The sequence below is a fragment of the Alosa sapidissima genome, chromosome 23, assembly GCF_018492685.1.
Source record: "Alosa sapidissima isolate fAloSap1 chromosome 23, fAloSap1.pri, whole genome shotgun sequence".
NCBI lineage: Eukaryota > Metazoa > Chordata > Actinopteri > Clupeiformes > Clupeidae > Alosa > Alosa sapidissima.
Window position 1 is genome coordinate 19,689,945 of NC_055979.1, and position 24,488 is coordinate 19,714,432.

A 24,488-nucleotide genomic window follows, 5' to 3' on the forward strand; every position below is an offset into this window, starting at 1 on the left:
TGGCACATAAACTCTTAATAGGGCGAATGGCACTTCTGCTGCACCCCAAAATCAAAATGGAAAACAGCTGTAATGCTACAGGAATTCGGAGATGTCTTTCTACAGACTGTTGTTGGTGCATTGCACTGCAAGACACACATTTAGTTAGTTTATTACTACGCTTCAACAGTAGAGGGACCCTGAAAACAATTTTTTTTAGTGTTGCTTTAAGCACCACAGATGTTTCACTTTTTTAAAAAAGGTGTTTTATTCAGGTCACACAAATTCACATAAAGATAATAAACAAACAAATAGAATAAAAACAAATACATGAACAACATCAACGTGAACATATTACATTAAAAGAGAATGCCAGTTCTCTCTAAATAAACATATAATTTTATTAAAGATGATGACCGTTCACTTATTACATGTAAAGAGAGCACCAGTTCACTCTACATAAGACATGTTGTATTTAAAGAGAAGTATCTCTGTCAGTGTGTGTCTCAGACATAGGCTATGCGTTCGATTTGGGCAGAGGACTGTTCAGAGTTGGGTTTGTAGCGGCGTCCCCTCACCTGCGCAGCCCCGTACCTGTGTGGGCAGGAGGCGCAGACCAGGCCGCCCCCGATGAGCAGCAGTGCCGCTGCGCCCCAGCAGAGGAAGAGCGCGGCGCCCAGCTCACGCTTCTGCGCCTGCACCACCAGGGGGCTGTAGAAGTCACTGATCACCCGGTGCGCCGACCAGCTGGGCGGGATCAAACACAGCAGCCCGCCAATCACAAGCAGCGCTCCGGCTGCCGTGGCGACCCGCGCCTTGCCGGAGCCCTCGGCCAGGCAGGTGGTGCACCGCCCCCCGACGAGGCTGGCCAGCAGAGCGATGGCGGACAGCAGTAGGCCGATGACCAGGATGGCGCGCGACGCCTGCAGCTCCTGAGGGAGCGCCAGCATGGAGTCGTAGACTTTGCACTGCATCTGACCCGTGCTCTGGACCACGCAGCTCATCCACAGGCCCTCCCACATGATCTGCCAGCCAGACAACGCAGGGTTACACACACACACACACACAAAGTAGAGGCAGAGAGACAGTTTTACTGTAGGGTATTAGTAGCAGAAACACAGACAGCTTTACTGTAGGGTAGTAGCCCCAGAAGCAGACAGACACAGCTGTTGGGTAGTGGTGTTACAAACAGACAGACAGCTGTAGGGTAGTAGTGGTACAAGCAGACAGACAGACAGCTGTAGGGTAGTAGTGGTACAAGCAGACAGACAGCATAGGCGGAGTTTGATACGATTTGAGCCGGGGGGGGGGGGGGGCAAACAAACAAAAAAAAAATAATTGTAGCAGCTGAGACCTGGCCTACCACTTGGGGAACACAGCATGATTACATATGGAGAAAACAAACATGCTAAATAAAGATGGTAGGGTATTTGTAGCAGAGGCACAGACAGATGTGGGGTAGTAGTAGTAGTAGTAGAAGCAGACAGACAGACAGCTACAGGCAGTGGTGGAGGAAGTACTGAAACTCAGTACTTAAGTAAATAAGCAGAGAAATATTTACTTTAGTAAAAGTACCACAATGCCAACCCTACTTAAGTAAAAGTAAAAAGTACCTGCTTTTAAATGTACTTGCATAATAATTTAACTTAATATCTATAGGCCTATTCTAATAAAGAAAAAAAAAAAGAAAAAAAAAAAAAATCAGTAGCCTATGACCGTGTTTTTCAACCACTGTGCCCGGGCACACTAGTGTGCCGTGAGCATGGGCGTAGATTTAGGGTGGAACGCAAAGGACTAGTCCTAATCAAAATTAAGATGACAAAATTGTCCCCACCAATATTTTAGCGAACTTATTTGTACTGCTGATCATTCCGACAGCCAGCACGACAATACAAGAAACGTCAGGGTTATCTGACACGCAGGCTACACGCATTGAGAATGCCAATGCACAGGCTACTTTGCAGTGGCAGTCAAGCGAGCAGGTGTGTCAACGACAACGGTAAGTTACCAGGGCTGTCTGCCAATACATACCCCATAAAAGGCCAAAGTAAAACATTTTGATATCGAATTTGACCGACAGAGCTTTCAATTCGGCAGCCGTGGCCTAGGCTATACTGGTTAGCGCTTCGGACTTGTAACCGGAGGGTTGCCGATTCGAACCCCGACCCCTCATTGCTACCCAAGCGCTGCTGTTGTATTGAGTGCAGCTCACTGCGCCGGGATTAGTGTGTGCTTCACCTCACTGTGTGCTGAGTGTTTCACTAATTCACGGATTGGGATAAATGCAGAGATTAAAATATACTTATACTTACAATTAACCACATTAAGGGACCGTTCGTTATTTATAAACGGGGCCACCGGAGGAAAATAGGGGAGGGTCATGTCTTTTTATTCTTTGTTGAGGGGAGGGTCAACTAACTGTTTTTTTTGTCTAGGAGGGGGGGGTGGGGGGGTCACCCATCTTTTGTATTAATGAAAACAGCAAAAAATCAAAGTGGCTTGTTTGATTGTTGATTTCTGTCGCCATATAACGTTCTCTTTTGTTCCATAGCTCTGTCAACATTGAACAACGAAAATAAGGGAGATTTCCCGGGTTTCTCACGCAAAATATCAACATCCGTCCCCACGTTGGAAGGGTTTGAGCAACAAAGTAGCCTTATTCACGCCTAACAGCCTATATCCATTTGGTCAACTTTATCCAGCCCTAAAAAAGCTTAATTTACCTTTGGTTTACCGTGTAGCCTAGCCTAACTTTAAACAGTGTGCATGCTTATAAAGCATACTTGTGCTTCATTCATCCACACATCCAGCTGCTAACGTTTTGACAAGCATTTCTACCAATTGACCTTGTTCCTGCCCATCTCTAGCTTTGCTGTCTCCATCCTTTCTGTTTTTGTTGTTTGCAAAAAAAAAATATAGTAGGCCCTATTTATTGGTAACCAGCAACAAGTGCAATTTGTTCATATCTGTCATTCTCTCTCCTGCCAACAAAAATGTGTTACGTTCCAAGTAGTGCGTAATTCTGCTTCATACAGTTGAACAAATACATTGGTCATATAAATAGCCAGTTTATGGTCTACAGTGAGTTGGTAAGTTATGGTAGGCCAACTTGGAGTGAATATACAGGGGGATTTCTTTGGCTCTTAGCCTGGCAGGTGCGCACATAGACATAGCCTACGGCCGAACACTGCAAGCGCCAATGAATCGTGCTCTCACGACAACCACGTCGTTAACTTAAATAGGCCTACTGTAGGTTAACATCACTCCGAGTTCGCATTTAAGCAAGCAAAACGATGATTTGAATACATCCGTTTCTCTGGAAGGGCAAGGGGTAACAACAGGACAACACACAGGCCAGAATGCAGGACTAATGTTATGGGAGTAGGCTATTACAGTAATATGGGATATTCTACGGGAAAATATTAAAACGGCAAGACAGCGGGGAAAAGTTAAAATTATAGGCATGCAAATAAAAATTTGGCATGTTAGGTATTTTTCGGTCCCTGTGATTATTTGTGAAATTGTGCAAACGGCCTTTTCAAGTCATTTGAGAAAGAAGGAGTGTAGTCAAGTTCCCAAATTGACGCTCGTCTGAGAAATTGAGTTTTGGACAATGTTCAGCTTCGGCAGCTTTACAATGACTGAGGAAGCCTAGAGACGAGTCCATAGCAACAAGTTCATGTGTTGAATTTGTTATTACCCAGTGTGCTTTGTTGAATGGTCTCAATGTTTTATTTCATGTGAATACTTACTGAGGAGTAACTTATTTCAAGTAGGTATGCAGTTGCATGAAGTGTGCATTTAGATTCCATGCTTATTGTGTTTCCACAACAATGTTAGTGAGTAAATCTAAGTCGATGTCTTTTCATAGCGCTTTACAGCGTGGGCGGAAGATATCGACAATTGGCCGGGGAGGGTCAAGTCTTTTTTAAAAAGACTGCTGGAGGGTCGTTGAAAATGTTCTTGCAGGCTGGGGAGGGTCATGCAACTTTTGATTGAAGCACTCAAAATCCCTCCGGTGACCCCGTTTATAAATAACGAACGGTCCCTTATAATCAATAGGCCAAAATCATAATTGTGTAGGCCTATCTGTGCCGAATTTCGTAATTCAAGTCCAGTGTAGAACTGAATAAGAAAATCATAAGGCTGTATATCTTGAACTTCCAGTATGTGAGAAACTTGACTTGCCTTTATATCTCCAACCTCAAGTATGCAGCTAATAAGGAAATATAATTGTTATTCAATTAAACAAGGTGAACTTCTCCCCACTGTGCAATGCAGAAAAGGATGCTACAAGGAAGGGAATTCAAACACACTCAACACCTTACCATCTATTGATGTCATTGTGGTTCATTGAGATATCTGACATTTTTTCTGTTAATTGGCTTGGATACAAAAGGACAGTGTTGCCTTTGTCGGTGTCCTTATATAAACTTGCACAGGTAACCTTGCTCATCTTTACTTGCGTACGACTTCACACCAGTGCTTCAGGGCAGCTGTGGCCTACTGGTTAGCGCTTCGGACTTGTGACCGGAGGGTTGCCGGTTCAAACCCCGATCACGGCTGAAGTGCCCTTGAGCAAGGCACCTAACCCCTCACTGCTCCCTGAGCGCCGCTGTTGTTGCAGGCAGCTTACTGCGCCGTGATTAGTGGGTACCTCACTGTGTTCACTGTGTGCTGAGTGTGTTTCACCAATTCACAGATTGGGATAAAAGCAGGGACCAAATTTCCCTCACGGGATCAAAAGAGTATTTATACTTATACTTTTACTGATGCTTAAGCAAAGGCCGTCACTGAAAAGCTGTGAATGTCGTTGAACACAGCTGTTCTCACATTAGCTGATTGCGATAAACATTAACCATTGTTGCCTAATTACCAATTATTCATCAAGTAGTAACTTTTTTTAGTGTTTTCACATAGTATTTTGCAGTATTTTTAAAATACAAAAACACACACCAATAAAGTATTTTGATACAAAATACAGAGCCATTTCCTTCAACCCAATAAAATAAAATTACAAAATACTATTTTGTATTTGAAATACATATTACATGTTTCAGAAATCTTGACATGTCTAAGTTTTGGGTTGCAATATACAGGTAGTGGGCTCTCTTAATTTTAATGAGTAGGCCTAAGCCTAAAGTTACAGCATTTCTATCACAATTGACCAGACTTTGACCTTTGGTCTGCTTTTAACAAAATTCTGGCTATGATTGTTCCTTGTATTGCATCATGAGCCATCACTGTGCCTATTGCATTCTACTGTTGTTAGCCTTAAGCCTAGCTCAGTCATTATGTTATACCACATCACCCTCCATTAGAAGTGCAATGAGCTGCATTGAGCATAATAAACTGCATTTAGAATTCCAAATTCATATTTCTAGATATTTTGGTGAAAGTAACTCAAAAGTAATACAATAGTAGTGTAATGCCTTACAATTCAGATACATATTCTAATGTAACAAATTATTTTGAAATGACAGTAATGAGTAATACATAATACGATTTTGAAGTAACTTGCCCAACCATCACTTTCTATGCATGTCTGTGTGTGTGTGTGTGTGTGTGTGTGTGTGTGTGTGTGTGGAGGGTCAATCAAATTCTATGATTGCCACTGATGTGAATGATCTCACAAATCACACAAACCAAATCAAGTTTTAAAAAAAATCGCAAAAGTATCGAAATTGAGATTCTTCACTTAGTATTGGTATTGAAACACTAATGTTGGTATTGTGACAACAGGAGTTGGGGATGTGTCCCCACCAAAGCTGAGACCAAACCTACCTGGTTTGGTCTCAGCCCCAACCAAACCTGAGAGATCAGGTGTGCCGCAGAAAATTACCCAAGTGTCACTCACTGGTCCAGAAAAGCAACTGTTGCATCAACGAATTTATAACCACATCGGTCATTGATTGTATGATTGCACTATTTGTGGTATGCAGGCATTGTACAACAGGGGCCCCATATCCAGTATTCACAGAATCATCACATATCTAGTTCATAACAATTAAATTAGATATAGTCACCTACAAATAAAACAGAGGGCGCTTGTTTTATTGAGCAGGTCTTGCATAGAAGCCATAATAAGGCCATATCTGTATTATTTGAAATTTTAGGCTATGGTATGTTTATTTATTCAGCAAAACAGGAGAGCCTGAAGTTTATCGGGGTAGACAAGGAAAGCGTGGACCCGGTGGATCATAATGCCAACTGTGCCGGTCCAGATTGAACAGAAAAGTTGTTGAGAAAGGTGTCTATGATAAGTTTCAGTTTCACTTCCGCAGACGCGCATAAACATTGAATGGGCGCTCACTTTAGGCCTACTACCCGCCAAATGTAGGCTATGCCTCTTTATTTGATCACATATTAAGAAATATTTTAATCGGGAACATGTTTAGTTTTTTCCGGACAGTGGTTCTATAGTCTACCATTAATTTATGCCGCAAATGATCAGACGTGTGACAGACGCATGGGCATAGCCTGTAACTTCGCTGCTCCGCGGACTCGCAATCTCATCGGAGAGGAGGCCCTAACGCTGCAGATAATAGACAGAGAAAGGCAAGCATATGCTCAGGGCACAGAACACAGTTGCATGTCCAGTATAGCCATGGGTCTGGTGAATATAGCCTACCGAATGCAGATGACTACAAGCTCACGCGTTGCCTTGTCTAGACTAGTTTCAAAGATTTAGAAATGGTGCATGTAGCGCTCTATCTTCGGTAGCAACCCAGCCCCCTGGTGAAACAAACGTGTTTGTTAAAGAGAAAAAAAAAAAAAAAAAAAAAAAAAAAATGATCATAAAATGTAATGTAAAAAGGAACGATTGTGTTGTAGAAATGTAGCGGAGTAAAAGTAGGCTACAGATAATTGCTGCAAAATGTAACGAAGTAAAAGTCAAAAGTAGGCTATGCACTATAATAGCCTACTACAGCAACGAAGTATTTGTACTTCGTTACATTCCACCACTGGCTACAGGGTAGCAGTGGCAGAGAGGCAGCTGCACTGCAACCGTATGTACAGACCTGTGCCGTGACAATGTTGCTCCCGATGAAGGCGGTGACGCGCCACAGGGGCAGAGCGCAGGACACGATGGCACCGATCCAACCCACTAGCCCCAGCACCACGCCAAGCATCTGCAGGCCCGTAGACATGGCCTGGCACCGGACGGACACAACACACGCAGCGGCACGGGGCACGGGCAACGGAACCACAAGCAGCAGCACTTGGCACAACCACAGGACAGGAGCAACGGTGTCGTGGGCACACCACAGGATTAGAATGCGAGAGAAGACTTCCACCTGTATTATTCCTGTAAACCACATCCACAAGGCCTGAATGAGGGGTCCTCAAACATACTACCATCAAGGAAAGACTTTTAACAAAGACCAGACCTAAACCTGTAGGTATTGGGTAACAAACATAGAGAATCTAAACTTGTGGCATAGACTAGACTTAAATCAGTGGGTAACAAATGTAGGCCTATAGATAATCTAAATTGTGACATAGACCAGACTTGACATCACTTCATGGAAGGGACATGTAGGCCATTAACTTGCAGGAAACTCGATAACCTGTTGGACATTTTGGCCAGGAACATGAAACTTTCTTTGGTCAACAACGAGTTTAAGTACATTTAACTAAGTAAACAAACCAGACAATGTTTTGTTGAAGAGTTGTTCACGGCTTACCTCCACACAAGGCGAATGGGCCACGTCAGACAAACAAACAGGAACTCGTGCTTAATTAAGACTTCAAGCCGGAAATTGATCCCTGTTTTTGCACCTGCACCAGTAGCCTATTCCCACCTGAGCCGCTGCATCAGCCAAATGAGGACGCGAGGCAATGCAGAACTACCTATTGCATTCGCATCGAAAAATTATCCTCATAATGTTCAAAATAATTTTATTAGATTTTATTTAATTTCTAAATGAATTCACCATATCACACTTTTTCTAAAGTTTGAACCCAGTTCAATTATATAACTAGGCCTAAAGGTAAACTCACTGCCACGTTAAACTATTATATGAAACAACATTATGATTGCAATTACAAGGTGGTCTTGTGTTTTGGACAGGAAGGCCATTTAATTTGGGAATACTAGTGTATTGTGTACCAACACTCAAACCAATGTATGGCGTTTGGGGGTGTGGCTACTCGTTCAATTGCCCAATAGTAACTTGTTTGGGCCTGTCCATCAGTGGGTTCTAGCGTGTGGTGTGCCAATCAGGTTTTTGGGAAGGAGAGGCGAGGTCTACGGGGGAACATTGTGGTCGCTGTTGTACGCGCTAGGTAAGACGGCCAGTATGGCGGAAGAGGAGAGTGAAGTGGAGTTAGACAGGTTAAAAGAAGAATTAGAGAGTTTGCTGGCTGCCAGTGCACGCGACGAACATGGACACATAAGCAAGTCCTACTGTGCAAAGTTCTGTAAGGTAGGATACGAACTTTTATCTCGTATCTTAAACAAAGTGGCCCCAGTTGTAGTTGTTCCCAAAGAGCTAGCTAAAAGAGCTATCTCATAGCTAGCTAGACAATTCCCCTCCCCCAGTAACGTTAGTCAATGGAGCTCAGTGGCCTCTGCTTGAAACTACACCGTATACGGTCACTTGCAAACATAAACAAATTGCATAAGGCTGTAGGCTTGAGATGGTTATTATTTGAGTTAGGAAGGTGGTGCCAGTAGACATTTGATAGTTAGCTTGCTGGGGAACTAGTTAATCGCTAGGTGCTAATGATAGCTGCATTCCAAAACAGCTAGCAGGCCTCCTTGATGCTAACGGTCGGTATCTTGGTAGCTAGCTATTTACACGACAGTCGTGATAGAGAGGCCATTAACTCTTGGTAGCGGACGACGTCCAGACCCAAAGTTTCTTTGACTATGAACATCTTCAGTAGGCTGCAGACAAGTTCCTGGCCTGAGTTTTTTTATGCATAATAGGACCTGCGGTAGCTAACGTTTACTAGCCTGATTTCAGACGTGGTGTTGCTAGGCCGAGGCAAACATCTCGACATGAACTCTTAAACTTTCTGCTTCGCAGGCATCATGCCATAACGTTAGCCGAGATGCCCTTTCCCATTTCAGATTTGCTAATGCCTTGCCTGTTGTGATGACTGCATTTCCTGTCATGTGTACGTGTGACAGTTTATCCCGACATTATCCGCCTAGTTGTATAAAACTGAGCAGTTTGGTTGATTTCCAGCAGTTACCATTTTGTAAATACAGCCATGTGGCATTGTCCTAGGTTGGCAGACACCTTGTTGATTAGGTCTAGTTTTAAATACCTACAGTTTGATGTTTTGATATAACCGTTTAAAAGGTACAATTGGTCACGTCCGTACATACTAGTTGGCACAAGATTAGGACTATATCATAGACAGATGGCGTCCAAATGAATAGATGATAGATAGATGGATAGATAGATACTTTATTGATCCCCAGGGGAAATTCAAGAATGTATGAATTCAATAATTCAAATGTATAAGCCATCTCCTGAAAGCTACACATTATTATCTCTTTGGCACAGACAGTCCAGCATGGTGCAGTAGGGACGTTTAACCGTTATCTACATGAGGTTGTTGGCCAATATCAGCAGGCAGTTAAATTCTCAGCTCTGTGTTTGTAAACCCCTCTCTTCTCTACCTCTCCTTGGGTCTCTTTCGCCAATCTCTCCCTGGCTCGACCGCTGACCCCTTGGCCCCCAGCTGGTAGAGGAGCACACAGGGCGATGGCAGGTGCCTCTGCCGCAGCTGCAGGTTCTCCGCTGGGCGCTCTGCTCCTTCGTGCGAGGAACCGCCTCCTTCCCCGCAGACTGTGAACACGTGCGCTACACCCTCAGTTCCCTGGCTCTGTACGTATCGCCCCACTGTGTGTGTGTCTGTGTAAGTGTGTGTGTGTCTCTCTCCATGTCTTCCGTCTGCTCCATTTGCGTGAGGTCTCTGGGAGTCTTTCTCCATGTCTCCTGTCTGTTGCTGTACCTTTCCCACATATCCATGGAAGATCATGCCGAAATCTGTTGTCTGTTCGCTTACATACATTTTATACACTTTATTAAAATTGCTAGTCGTTACTCGGTGCTGTAAGTAGCGGTTAACTAGTTGTGGATAAAATGACTAAAGGTTAAACAGGCTAATATTCCTATGTAAGGAAGTACATTGAAAATGAGACCTGTTCCACAGTGGCATTCAAGTTGTACATGGTACAAGTACAATAAAAACCTGTCTGCTATGGATGACCATCTAAAAATGAAATACCCACTGCCAACAGCCAGCACTAGTAGTAATCCAGCAGTATACCAATAAATAATGACTAGTTGACCACTATCATGAAAAACGTGCTAGCTAGTAAAAAAGAAAAACAGCAGTTGTGAAACATCTAACACACACTTTTTCTCTCTGTTTCAGGAGTGTGTTTGAGTTGCTCTTGTTTTTTGGGAAAGACGAGTTCCCTGAAGACCCTTTGAAAGGCATTCTGGACTCCTTTCAGGTGAGTCTGTGGTTGCCATGGAACACAGTCTTGAGTCTGTGATTATGGTGGTACGGAATATAGCACCCTTGTTATACACACAAAATTATACACACAAAAACAAACACACACACCTTGTGGACATACACCATGGAACTGCAGCCTCATTTTATGTTGCCCCCCCCCCCCCCCCCCCCCCCCCCCCCCAGGAGTGCCAGGCGTGTCTGGTGCGGCATCAGAATGTCTACCTGCTGCAGCTGAGGCAGATCATCAGAGATGGGGGCCCATGGGCCAGTGCAGTGCTGCAGGGCATCCTCAAGGGGGCGCCACAGGCACCAGAGGAGGGTAAGGCTATGTGTGTGTGCATGCCTGTGTGCTCTGTGTCTGAGTATCTGTTGCAGTGAGCAGGAATGTGTGTGTGTGTGTGTGTGTGTATTGCAGTGAGCTGTGTTGTGACTGTATGTGTGCGCTGCACTGAACACTGCACTGTATGTGTATTGCAGTGAGCAGGTTCCTTGGCTCGGAGGCATGTGTGTTCCTGGAGCTGCGCGTGCGCTACCTGCTGGTGTGTGAGCGCGTGGAGGAGGCCATGGCTCTGGCCAAAGCCTGCAGTCAGCACCCCAGTGCCGGCCGACACCTGTTCTTCCTGCAGGCCTACCTCACCTGCTTGTGGAAGGCCTCGTTCCACGACTGCCTGCACACACAGGTAAGGGGACACCCTAAGGTGTGTGTGTGTGTGTGTGTTTTCGGTCTGATGTCTGTGATTGATGTTTAAGGATGTTGTCTCTGAGGATGTTGTGGTGCTCATCCGTAACTGTGTGTGTGTGTTTGTCAGATGTCTGTGATTGACGGTAAGGACGCGGTGGAGATCATCTGTGGCTGTGAGGGGGAGGAGGATGATGAGCTGCTACTGTCACTCAGCCGAGGCTTCCTGAGCCAGCAGCTACGCAACGGAGACATGTTCAACCTGTGGTACGCGCACAGACACACACACTCACACACGCACGCACCGGAGGCATGTTCAACCTGTGGTACGCGCGCACACACACACGCATACAACGGAGACATGTTCAACCTGTGGTACACGCACACACACACACACACGCATACAACGGAGACATGTTCAACCTGTGGTACACGCACACACACACACACACACACACGCGCGCGCGCGCATACGCATACGCATGCACCAGAGACATGTTCAACCTGTGGTACACACACACACACATACACACACACATGCATGCACCAGAGACATGTTCAACCTGCGCACGGAGGCACGCACACACACATAGTTACAGATGATCACATACTCATAGTGTTGCCTGTGCCTGGCCTGTGTGTGTGCAGGGATCTGGTGTTCGTGTGGAGTAAGCTGCAGCTCCGAGCCAACCCATCTACTGAGGACTTCCTGCAGCAATGCCAGCAGCTCATCTTCACCGCCACCAACATCCGCGCCGTCTTCCCCTTCATCAAGATCATCCTGGCAGAGGTACACACAAACGCACAAGAATACACACACACACACACACACACATAATTTTGTAAAAGTTAGCAAGCAACTATCTGCGAAACACAGCCTTGTTTACTAACTCGTAATGCCAACTCAGTGGCAAGTTGCTTGAGTTGTTGCTGTCTTGTAGCTAATGTGACTGTAGGGTTATGGTCTCTACTAGCTGAAGAGGGAGTTAAGATTATGTATGGTATTTGTCAGTCACTTATACGTGTGTTGATACTCTGTAGTTATAGTATGCCTACTTTAGTATGCCTTGACTGCTTTAACTGTGTGTGTGTGTGTGTGTGTGTGTGTGTGTGTGTGTGTGTGTGTGTGTGTGTGTGTGTGTGTGTGTGTGTGTGTGTGTGTGTGTGCGCGCGTGTGCGCGTGCAGGTGGGGAAGTGTGGCCTGAGGTTCTGTGTGGAGCTGTGTGCGCGGGCACTGGAGTCGGATCTGCAGAGTGACCTGGTCACTAAGTCGCTGCTCTACAAGACCGTGGCCTTCCTGCTGCCCTCGGACCTGGAGGTGTGTCGCGTGTGTGCGCTGCTGGTGTTCTTCCTGGAGCGCACCGTGGAGTCCTACAAGACGGTGTCGCTGCTCTACACACACCCCGACGTGGAGTACAGCGTGGACGCCAGTCCCGTGGGCAACCACGTTCGCTTCGAGGTGCTTCAGATCCTCAAGAAGGGGCTCTACTTCGACCCCGAGTTCTGGAACCTTCTGACGCTGCGCTCGACATGTGTGAGCCTGCTGAGTGACCCGCTGGCCAACGCCGAGCTGACGGAGATCCTGGCCGAGGAGCCCTGGTCGGCCACCTGCTGCGTGCGCGAGCCGTGCGTCTGCCAACTCGACCCGCCGGATGCCACTGCCGCCGCCCTGCCGCCGCGGCCTGCCAGCGAGCAGAGGAGACTGGCGGTCACCGTGCCGACGACGGGAGAGAGACCCCGGGTCCCTGGGCGTGAGGCACCCTGCAGGGTGGTGGGGGAGGGGAAGCGACGAGGGAGGAAGCCGAGCGTGAAGCTGGTGGACAGCTCGTCGTCGTCACTGCGGCGGTCCTTCCGGCAGCTGGACATGGCACAGCAGAACCTGGCGCGGCAGGTGGGCAGCGGCACGCTGTCGCGGCAGCAGCGGGTGCTCTCGCGGCAAGCGGAGCGCCGCTGCTGGAAGCGGCGGGGGAGGAAGCCTCGCTGGCTGCTGGAGGAGGAGGCGGCGGCGCAAGCAGAGAACAGCGCACCAGGGCGGGGCCGCAGGCCGGGCAAGAAGCCGGGTCGCAGGCCGCAGACGCCCCCAGGGCAGATGAGGACGTACGGGCGGAATCGGAGTCTGGCGGCTCAGATCCAGGGGCTCGGCGACGGGCTGGATGGCGCTCCGCTCCACGGGCAGAGCCAAATGCTGGAGCTCTCCCTGCCCGACAACGAGCTGGTGGACACATGGACGACCGAATCCCCATCCTCACCTGTTCCCAGGTGTGTCCCAGAGCGCTGCGAGAAGGTCACTAGAGCAGCGGACGACACGTCACTCCTCCGACTCCTGCAGATGTTCTCGGAGAGCGGCGTTGAAGGCTCGTTTCAGATGCACAACCCGCTGGCCGCGGTCCGGCAGTTCCACAGCTATGCAAAAGCTCACCAGGAACAGGGCGTGCAGCTGGACGCTGAGCCGGAGACCGAGCCGACCCTTAAGCTCGCCGAGAGGCGCGAGACCCCAGCGGCCGCCTCTGAGCCTCAGGTGGTGGAGTTGGTGGAGGTGGAGGTGGCCACGTTCTCCTCGGCTGAGCCAGGGGACACGTCTGCATCCACACCCCTAGATGACACTGAGAAGCTGAGCCACACAGCCGCTACTGAAGAAATTAGACTGACAGCTGAGCCAAAGGTCACTGCAGAGGATGGTTTAGCCTTAGACGGCGTTCGACACCACAAAGGGGACCGTGTCAGTGACGACAACCACCTGGACAGCTGTGATGCTATCAGGCATCTGGCCGGCCCTGTTGCTGCGGGAAATAGTGTGATGGCGGCTCGGGTGGCTCCAGTCTCTGCCGACGGTGAGTCAACCCCTCCCCTTGGCGCAGTCGAGCTGCAAGCCATCAGAGAGCCAGAAGCGGCGGTGCAGGCAGCAGATCGGACTCCAGACGGGACGCCACAGCGGCCACCGCAGACACCACTGGCCAGGACCCCTACGAAGTCTGAGCCGTCCCACACTCACCTGCTGCAGGCTGCTGGACGCCCCTTTCCCCCTGTGCTGCACGAGATGGCAGCTTGCGTCACTCCAGCGTCTGCCCTGGCACCATGTGCCACTGCAGCGTCTGCCCTGGTACCTGCCACGGCTCCTGCCCCACAGCCACCACTAGAGTTGCCACCACCACCACCACTACAAAAGATGGCTCTCTTGGCTCCGCAGCCTCTGCTCTCAGTGTCGGAGCCTATCCCAAGAGAGGCAGCTCCACTGACCAGTGCCCAACCGACAGCCACAACACCGGAGATTCCTGAGCTGAAGGCCTTCGCGTCTCCCACCACTCCGCAGCAAATCATACCTGCTCAGGCGATGCCAGTACAACACACACCTGCTGAGATGGACCTAGTGCAACACACACCTGCTGAGATGGACCTAGTGCAACACACACCTGCTGAGATGGACCTAGTGCAACACACACCTGTTGAGATGGACCTAGTGCAACACACACCTGCTCAGACGGCGCTACAGAGAGCCGCCCCCGGGACCGTACCACCTGAAGCACCCGTGCCCGCCTCACCCTTCGTGGCTGAATCCCCTGTGCTCGTCCATCGCTGCCGCCTGTGTGACAAAGTCTTCAAGGGCGGCAACATCATGAGACACGCTTACTCCCATTACCGGGGCAACCAGCTGCTGTCTGCAGGGAAGTGCATGTTCTGCGACGAGCCCCCTGAGGACCCGGACGAGGCGTACGAGCACTTCTCCCGCCACGTGGCGCAGTTGCGCGCGGAGCTCCCGCCCGTGCCGGCGGAGGCCCGCGAGAACGGAACCGCTCACAGCCAGCGCCCTGCCCTCGGGACCTCGGGACAGCCGGGAAGAACCGGGAAAAAGAAGAAGAAACACGGCTGGTGGCTGAAAAGGAAACTCGTCCCGGCCGAGGCGGAGCGGGCGCCCGAGGGAGCAGACGTCACGCAGTCCAACAGCAAGCATCACCCGCTGCGGCCCAACGGGAAGATCAGGAGGAAGAAGAGGCGCGTGCAACAGGAGTCGGAGGAGGAGGAGGAGGAGGAGGGCTCTGTTCAGAGGGAACGGCGTCCGCTACGGCCGAGGGTGAAGGCTGGCGTTCAAGACAGACGGAGGCGAGGGAGGAGGGGGAAGCTCGTTGGAGGCCCCGCCTCCTCTGAGAGCCAGGGGAACATCACAGATGAGGGGGGCGTGGCATCGCAGCCGGCAGCAGGAGACCAGCCTGTTACAGCCAAACCAACCAAACAAACTGACAAACAGACCAACAAACAGACCAACAAGCAAACCAACCAGCAAACCAACCAGCAAACCAACCAGCAAACCAACAAGCAAACCAACAAACAAACCAACAAGCAAACCAACAAACAAACCAACAAACAACCAAACAAAATCAAACGTAAAGCACAGAAGCCCCTGGGGAAGGCTGGGGCCCCAACGGCCCTGAGCAGCCAGGCGGAGGGGCCGGAGCAGGAGGCCGGAGAGGTGAAGTCCAGCGAGAGCTCGGCCCAGGTGCCGGGGCAGGGGAGCGATCTGCTGTGCCCGACAGAGCTGGTTGCGTGCCCGGTGGAGTGGTGCCAGCTGCGTCTGCGGAGCCGCGGTTCAATGATGCTGGGCCACCTGCTTCAGGATCACCCCGCAGAGAGCGCGGCGTTCCGCTCGGCCTTCGAGGCGACGGATGGCCGCTGCACGTACTGCTCGCGCCGCTTCCACTCGTTCCAGCACTTCCACGACCACGTAGGGCGGCACTGCCACGCCAGCCTACGCCACCCTTGCCCCCAGCAGGGCTGCCCAGAGGCCTTCCGCCGCCTGGGGGACATGCGCGACCATGTGAAGGAGAGGCACGCGCACGCGCTCCGCATGCAGTGCTGCTTCGCCGGCTGTACGCACACCACGCAGACCAGCATGGAGCTGCACCGCCATGAGCGAAAGCACTACGTCCAGACCCCACGCCACCGACGCCCCCGGGTCATGCCCCAGAACGGGGAGGTACGGGTCACCGCCAAAGGCATGCCGCCGCCTCCTCTCTCGGGCACTGCCGTGCCGCCTGCTCTCTCGGACACTGCCGTGCCACCTCCTGTTCCGGGCACTGCCGTGCCACTTCCTATCCCGGGCACTGCGGTGCCACCTCCTCTCCTGAGCACTGAGGCACCCCCACAAGACCAGGTGCCAGCTGCTACAGGTTTGGACTCGGAGCAGAAGACGGCTTCTCCTGGCCCAGTGGCAGCGGCTAACCTGAACCCTGGCGGGGAGAGAGGGGGGGGCGTGGCGTCTCTGCCGTCTGGTGCCAGTGGGGGCGGGCCTCAGGGCCTAGTGAACGGGCACAGCAGTAAGACGGCGGATTTGAGTCTGGGCGCCAGTGCAGTTGCCAGGTCGAGGACAGAGCCGGAGGTTCCGGTTGTGTCGCCGTATGGCCGTGTGGGCACCAAACCCTTTGTGCGCCCGCTGCCCTGCGCCTACCTGGACGAGAGGTACACCAGCATGCCCAAGCGGCGGAAGGACGCAGCGGTGGGTGGGCGGCCGGTGGTGCAAGTGGACGAGGTGGCGAGCGATAGCGCCAGCAGTGCCAGTGTGGCCCCCTCTCAGAGGCAGCGCTGCTCACGGTGCTTCACCTCCCTGGCCAGCGCCGACGAACTGCAAGAGCACCTCAAGAAGTGCACTGCCCTCTTTGGCTTCGACTCGGACGAGGAAGGTGAGTGCTGTAACTGCTAGTGAGAAGAAGTGCTGTACATGAGAAATACTGTTGTAGCTGATGGTAGGGCTGCTCAATTATGGCAAAAATCATAACCACGATTGTGTAACAAATAAAAACACAGATTGTTAAAGAGAGTGTTAGAAGAACAGGAAAGAAAGAAAGAGTGTTGTGTGCTGCTAAATATTTTTAATTTTACACCTTCAGTGTTTTCCATACGTTGACTAATCTGTGGCTGGGCACCACGAAATCAAAACCGGCCACCACACATTGATGTTCTATGTTGTAGGCCTACTATTTAAATTACAGATAGGATAAAATAATTTCATTGAGCTGCACTTTTTAGCCTACTCACACAGCCTTTCCTCGCCCCGCCCACTCTCTCTCGTAACGAGCCTGCTGCTCCTCCTCTGCATGTGCATTTAACAAAATATTCACGATTGTTGTTGCCACATAGAAACACTGCATAGAACACAGTGGGCTAAATTGCTATTAAATCCGCTTAGCATCGTGACCATGCTGCGCAAATTTGTTCAAAACTGCTGCATTAAAGTTAAAGTAAACTCTGCTAAGGTCTTATCACAACATAGTACATTATCTCAAAGCTAACGTTAGAATACTGTTTGGATGTCAAGTTTAGCATGCTTACTTGCAGCTGCTTGTAGCTATTCGTTACTCATGCAGGGGTCATTTTATTGACTCTGAATAACTTGCAAAATCCCGATGTAAATGGAAAAGTGTTTTCCAAGACTGAGAAGTCCTTGTCCAATTGAGAAGTATGAACCGTTATTTGAACTAAATACGTTATGAATTGCATCCACACATCAGCAGCCTTTTAACTGTGTTAATGTTAATTGCAAGGATTCCCACACGAACGTCTTAAAATGACAGGCACTCAATTAGACATACACTACTGAACTTTATTGAATGCTGCCTCTGACTAAGAATGCATTACTTTGCACTTGTATAGGCCTAGTCTTTTATTTTGGAATCTTAAGAGCAATAAACATATTGCAATGTTAAGAAATTCATGTTTTTTCATTCAGATATGTAAATAAACATGTATAAGTTGCTATTAGTGAATTAATGGGGAGTTAATCGATAATTGAATCGAGTCGAAAACGAATCGGACTGAAAAAATGAATCGTTAGATTAATCGATGCATAGAAAAAATAATCGCTAGATTAATCGTTTAAAAAATAATCGTTTATCCCAGCCCTAGTCGCCTGGATTGACAGTGATAATAAGAAACTTAGCAGAGAATGCGCTAGTTACAATTTTGGCGTGGTTCATGATGCTACCGACTGCAGGAGCACACACACACACACACAGTTCCCAAAACTTGAGTGGCCTGTGCACAGAGGGGAGGTGCGTGTCGAGTGTGTGGCTTAAAGAAGCAGCGTGAATCAGTGCGCTGGATGAGTTGAAATTGTATGTATTTCCAAAAAACCTATTTCTTCACGGGATTTGGCAAAATAATATTTTTGTGATCGTTTGGAGCCAAAATTGAAATTTGATTAATTGCACAGCTTACCTGATGGTTCCGTTTGTACCTGCTGACTCCTTGTACCTGCTGACTCATGTTCTGCTGATTTGATTTGAACAGGTGGCTGGTGAAGGGGAGACCATGGAAGCTGTGAGATACCCGTGAAACCTGGAGGAGACGCCTGAGAGTCTCTGAGGGACCTCCATGGGACCTCCGGGAGAGATGAACCCTAACCCTCCCTCTGAGGGACCTCCATGGGACCTCCCGGAGAGATGAACCCTAACCCTCCCTCTGAGAGACCTCCATGGGACCTCCGGGAGAGTTGAACCCTAACCCTCCCTCTGAGGGACCTCCGGGAGAGATGAACCCTAACCCTCCCTCTGAGAGACCTCCATGGGACCTCCGGGAGAGATGAACCCTAACCCTCCCTCTGAGAGACCTCCATGGGACCTCCGGGAGAGATGAACCCTAACCCCCTCCCTCTGGGAGTCGCCTGGGAGAGATTATGCCCTAATTCTGATTCAGGGGTGGGAAGCAGAGATTCTAGCTGACACTGAATGACTCCAGGTCTTATGACCCCAACCTCATATCGCCAGACTGAATTAAGGATATGTATGAAAGGACTGCCTCTCTCACAGTTCAGAGTGGCTGCTAGGTAGTGTTCATCATTGTTGCTAATCACTACACCTATTTTGCTGATTTTGTTTTAATATATCAAATGTAAGTGTCTGGCCAAAGTACTTCAAGTTCAGACTGGACACATGAAATACATACAACCCTGGGTAGTTCAGGGTAGATCAACTAAAAGGAGAAATCCAGCCGATTTTTACATGGATCTTAATCACTAGCCGTCGCCAAGTACTGTCGATAGGAAAAAAACAACCAAAATCTGTGCTACCGAACTGGAGTAGCTGCAGTTAATGGCCAGTACACCAAGTGAGCTAAAATTCTAGGTCTGGGGGCATAATCTAAACGTGCCTTTTTAGCCTCTAACAGACTCAAAATGTCATTAAAGGTCTGCAACATGAACAGGGCCCTTACGTGACAAAACAATATGTTTTAATTCATTTATTGTGAAGCAACCGTTTGAATTCAAAGTTTGTACAAGTTCATGTTGCACAGACCTTTTAATGACATTTTGAGTCTGTTAAGAGGCAAAAAGGCACGTTTAGATGATGCCCCCAAACCTAGCATTGTAGCTCACTGTGAGTACTGGCCATAAGCTACTCCAGTTCGGTAGCACCGATTTTGGTTGTTTTTATTCCTATCGATAGTACTTTGCGACGTCTAGCGATCAAGATCTATGTAAAAATTTCTCCTTTAACATTTATTCCTGCATCAGAAACATTTTTTTTAGTGGCCAGCCTCTCTTACCAAATGTACCCCAGCCAGAGCCCTTGTTCCTGTACTTGGTGGAAAGGCTCTAATGACCGCTCTGGGTAGAGTCTTCCTGGACCTTAGTGCCCGCTCCTGGTGCAGTCGTCCATGATGCCTTGAAACATGATTGTGAGAAGGGAGCCGTAGTAAAGCCTGCACCCTCCCTGGCACTGGACCAGTGCCGTCTGTGCTGGAAGTGGAAGAGCTCCATAGAGGACAAATTTGCACTGATGATGTTTTTTTTTTTTTTGTCATTTTACCGTGTTTTTGTTTTTTTAACACTCATCCGACTGTAGTCTGCCCCCCCACACACACACTGTTTCTAAACACTGTACAGACACACACACTCGCCTACTCTAAGTCTACCCCCCCAGTCACACACAACCACTTGATAATTTTATGAATAATTGATTTGTGAATGTTTGCACCTCCCAAGTACCCACCTATTAGCTAAGTTGTTTTACTCGTCAGTTTTATCACATTATCAGAATGATTATTATTTCAGTTACAGTTACAATTCTCTGGTGCTCATGTCTTTAGAGTTATGACTGTGAGTGTGTGTTGGGGAGGGGGGCAGTGTCATGGACTCCGCATCAGAAGCTGGTTCAGAGGTTTTTAGCAACACTCTTGAAAAGGACTAGCCTTCAGTTATGTGCCGTTTTCTTTGTACAGTCTCTGAAAATGTTGGTCAGCGACTAGCCTTGTTGTATAGGTCCTTTGTAAAGGAAATTAAGTTTAAAAAGAGCTGTAAAGATGTTTGATCCAATAATAACAGCTTTATTTAATTTATTCATATTCTTTTTTATTCTTAACTATGTAAAATAAATGGAGAGTTTGTATGGCGTATGATTGGAGGGGAGGGTTTATATAAGACATTTTTGTCTAAATAATAAAGCTCATATTTGGAAATATACACTTCGCGCGCTTGGTTTCTTGATCGATGGAAAGATGTTTTTTCCCCTCTCCGACCATTGACGTCGCGCTCGTAAAGCTCCGTTGGAACCATAGTTGGAACGGAACTACGGGGATACCGGAGTCTGCGCACAATCAACCTAGACGCAGCCATAGCAGCCAGTCTCCATGGCGTAAACAAATAAGCACAACGTTAGCCAGCTGATACGGCAATCCAAATGAGATTTTTTGCAAACGAACGATGTTGGCTAACTTCTCAGAAATGACAGCTTTTAACACTTTTAGACATCAGCAGCGTAAGATGATGAGTTGTAAGAGAAGTCTTTATTCATGTTGAGTGAAGTCTTTGTGAGCATGTTTTATTGAGCAGGCTAACTTCTATCTGGCTTTATCCTAGCCAAGAAGATCTAACGTTAACGCGGTTAGCTAACGGTTCATTTGGCAACTGTTCCTGTCGTTATTTGTCGAAATCGAAAACAATTGCCGATTCTTCGTTATTATTGAAGCCAGTGGGTTTGTTAAGTTGGCTCAGTTAAAAGTTAATGCCGAGCAAACGTTAATCGTATGAACTGTAGCATTACCGTTACTTACAGCTAGCTATGCTATCCGCTATGTAAGTTAGCTAACAGCAAAGTTAGCTCAGTGTGTTAGCTACGTTAATGTTAACGCCACAGTTGGTTTTGACAACTCCGTCGAAACGGGGATGGTGTGGAAAGACAAGGTCCGCACTTACCTAGCTAGCATACAGTATTAACCAACCATAATATTTATTCAAGCCTCCGCTAGAACGTTACAGATATTTTACTAGTCTCTCACGCTGAATTCAGGATGAGGCCGTAATCAGTGGCTAGCGTCTAACAGCACCAAGCAGGTCCATGTTTGAAGACTTCACTGATTGTACACGGTTGCGATGGCTGTATGCAGCTGAAGGGTGAGCTGAACGATTGCTGGAAAGTGCGGTGGCGAGAGTGTGCCTCGCGGCGTGAGCAGGTCCCAGTTCCACAGGTTGAACTGACATGTTCGCTCTGATGGCGAACTGCTGCAACTGGTTGAAACGTTGGCGCGAGCCTGCCAGGTGAGTGTGTGTGTGTGTGTGTGTGAACTATTTGGGAATAATATCTTATCGAAATGTATGTCGGACCATGAGGTCATCCGCTGGCTCGACGATTAGGGACTCCCCGTTAGCCAGTGTTTTGGTGTGATGTTACATCATCCCTTGCACTGTTTTATGGCTAGTACACTAGACTCTACACAGTCTGATACCTGGATATAGATATGTATACTTGGTGGACGGGCGTCCCATCTCTGTTATTAGGCACCCTTTCTGCCTGGTGCTGTCACATCCTCTGATACTGACCCGGCCTCCACCCTTGGCCCGGTGCTGTCACATCCTCAGGGACCGACCCTCCACCCTTGGCCCGCTGCTGTCACATCCTCTGGGACCGACCCTCCACCCTTGGCCCGGTGCTGTCACATCTTCCCTATAGCTAAATGACAAATGGCCTGTATACGTAGTATAGCGCTATAGCCTGTGTAGCGCTTTTTCAAAGCACTGAACAGATGTAGGATAGAACTCAGTTTCCCCATTGTGGTGCGGTTGGTGTTGTTTGGCTGTACTGTGGGGTGGTATATTGTGGTGAGGTTGTGTTCGGCTGGGTGGTGTTTTTGATATTGTGTCTATCATTCTGTTAGCTGTGGTTTTTGGTATAATGTGTGTATGGTTACATTAGCTGTTTGTTGTGTGGTGTCATGTTTGTTAGTGTGTGTGTATGTGTGTGTGGGTCTCTTGGCTTTGGTGTGTGTGTGTGATTCTGTTAGTGAGTTGGGTGCTATGTTTGATATAGACATGGTAGTGTATGTGTGTGGTTCTATCAGCTGTGTGTTGGGTGGTGTGTGTAGTGTTGGGTTGTTGGTGTTGTGAATGTGTTGTGAGTGGGAGAGTATTGTGTTTAGTGTGTGTGTGTGTGTGTGTGTGTGTGTGAAGGGTGTAGGTGTTGCATATGCGGTGGCATTGAGCAGATGCTACAGACATCCCAGTGACCTGAGCGGTGTGTGTGTGTCTGATCGGCTCAGGTGAAATCCCCAGCTAATCTCAACAGATGGAGATGTCAAGGGCTGTGTGTGTGTGTTAATATGTGTGTGGGTTTGGGGGGGGGGGGGGGGGGGTTGTGTTAGAGACTGGAGGGAAAGCGAGGGAGTGAGGCAGTCTGTGGGTTTACTGGTCCGGTCCGCTGCCTCGATGAAGGCCTTGTGGCTACAGAGGACTGTGTCGTGGATTGTGCAGTTGATGTCATTTCGGCGGAAGCGCTGCAGTTAAGTATCTAAGCTTATGCGTTTTTGTGTGTCTGTGTGTGTTATTTTGGAGTTAATGCTTATGGGTGGGCTTGAGTGTGTGTGTATGTCGACCTCTTGAAAGGAGGATCTGTTTGGTTGTCCTGGTGAGTTGCCAGGCGAGAGATACTAGCCTAGTTCTTGGATGTCCTGCACACAGAGAACTAATCTTAGAGGAACTGAGTGGTTCTCTTGTCAGTGTTGTGTTAACGACCCAGCAGAAATCTGTCATCTCATAATGATACAGTGTTTACGTGGGGATAGGTGTTATAGGGGTGTTTGTGTGTGTGTGTGTATGTGTTAGTCCGCTAGAGTGATTGTTTACTGGTGGACAAGTGTGTGTTGGTCCGTTAAGTAAGCTCATGTAGCTTGTGTTAGCGTATGTAGATTATGATGACTGTAGCTTGTGGTGGTGTAGCCTATAGCTTGTATTAGTATATGTTAGCCTGTTGCTCCTGATGGTCTGTAGCTTGTGATGTGTGATCTTGTGATGACTGTAGTTTGTAGTGTGTGTGTTTGTGACTTGTGATAAATGTAGCTTGTAGTGTGTGTGTGTAGTGTGTGTGTGTGTGTGTTGTGATGGTGTGTGTGTGTGTGTGCGTGTGTGTGCGTGTGTGTGTGTGTGTGTGTGTGTGTCTTGATGACTGTGTATTATGTGATGGTGTTTGTGTGTGTGTGTGTGAGAGGTTGCCCATGCTAGGTGGGGGCAGAGATGGGCAGCTTGGTGATCTCAGGAATGCTCCTGGGCATCAGCCAAACTCAGCAGGAGTCCAGCACACACAAACACACACACACACACACACACACAAATACACACACACACACAGCTGTATAATGACCAGTGTTGCTGCTCACTCAAATACAAGAGAGAATAAATAAATGAAGGTGTGTGTTTGTGTCTGCAGGAAAGTGACATTAGTGATGGTTGGACTGGACAACGCCGGGAAAACAGCTACGGTCAGAGGCATCAAAGGAGGTGAGACACACACACACACACACACACAGCAGGTCTACACACACACACACACACACACAGCAGGTCTACACACACCACACACACACACCGCACTCACTCACAGCAGGTACACATATACATACACACACACACACACACACACACACACACACACACACACACACACACACACACACACACACACACACACACACACACACATACACCCACATCAGGTGTACAGACACACACACACCACACATCGGGGCAGCCGTAGCCTACTGGTTAGCGCTTTGGACTTGTAACCGGAGGGTTGCCGGTTCGAACCCCGACCAGTAGGAACGGTTAAAGTGCCCTTGAGCAAGGCACCTAACCCCTCACTGCTCCCCGAGCGCCGCTGTTGTAGCAGGCAGCTCACTGCGCCGGGATTAGTGTGTGCTTCACCTCACTGTGTGTTCACTGTGTGCTGAGTGTTTCACTAATTCACAGATTGGGATGAATGCAGAGACCAAATTTCCCTCGCTGAATCAAAAGAGTATATATACTTACTTACTTACTCACTCAAGCACACTAGTCACACACCACACACACCCACAGGTGTACACATACACA

The 24,488-nt window shown here is 48.5% G+C and overlaps 3 protein-coding genes across 7 annotated transcripts in view; 2 read left to right on the forward strand and 1 right to left on the reverse strand.

The window, feature by feature from the left end:
* Positions 1-224: 224 nt before the first annotated feature.
* cldng (claudin g) lies at positions 225-7,822 on the reverse strand. Its single transcript, XM_042080075.1, has 3 exons — positions 7,668-7,822; positions 7,002-7,288; positions 225-1,004 (listed from the first exon to the last, which is right to left on the reverse strand). The coding sequence occupies exons 2-3, from the start codon at positions 7,128-7,130 to the stop codon at positions 486-488; spliced, it is 648 nt and encodes a 215-aa protein (XP_041936009.1). The 5' UTR covers positions 7,131-7,288; positions 7,668-7,822; the 3' UTR covers positions 225-485.
* A 408-nt stretch (positions 7,823-8,230) lies between these two features.
* znf654 (zinc finger protein 654) lies at positions 8,231-20,591 on the forward strand. 2 transcript variants are annotated; one of them, XM_042080022.1, is made up of 9 exons: positions 8,231-8,408; positions 9,679-9,824; positions 10,378-10,459; positions 10,648-10,783; positions 10,942-11,144; positions 11,274-11,410; positions 11,792-11,933; positions 12,330-16,815; positions 18,422-20,591. In XM_042080022.1, exons 1-9 carry the CDS (start codon positions 8,283-8,285, stop codon positions 18,430-18,432), a joined length of 5,469 nt encoding a protein of 1,822 aa, XP_041935956.1. In that variant the 5' UTR covers positions 8,231-8,282; the 3' UTR covers positions 18,433-20,591. The 2 variants fall into 2 exon arrangements, with proteins under 2 accessions (XP_041935956.1, XP_041935957.1); XM_042080023.1 differs by lacking the exons at positions 8,231-8,408; positions 9,679-9,824; positions 10,378-10,459; ... (1 more) ...; positions 10,942-11,144; positions 11,274-11,410 and adding an exon at positions 11,535-11,571.
* Positions 20,592-20,722: 131 nt separating this feature from the next.
* arl13b (ADP-ribosylation factor-like 13b) overlaps positions 20,723-24,488 on the forward strand; it is a 10,295-nt gene continuing 6,529 nt past the window's right edge. For 3 of the 4 annotated variants that reach the window (XM_042080058.1, XM_042080059.1, XM_042080060.1), the window contains exons 1-2: positions 20,723-21,665; positions 23,827-23,897. In XM_042080058.1, the coding sequence (XP_041935992.1) occupies positions 21,607-21,665; positions 23,827-23,897 (130 nt within the window). In that variant the 5' untranslated portion in view covers positions 20,723-21,606. The remainder of the gene's footprint in view (positions 21,666-23,826; positions 23,898-24,488) is intronic. The other variant, XM_042080062.1, reaches the window with a different exon arrangement.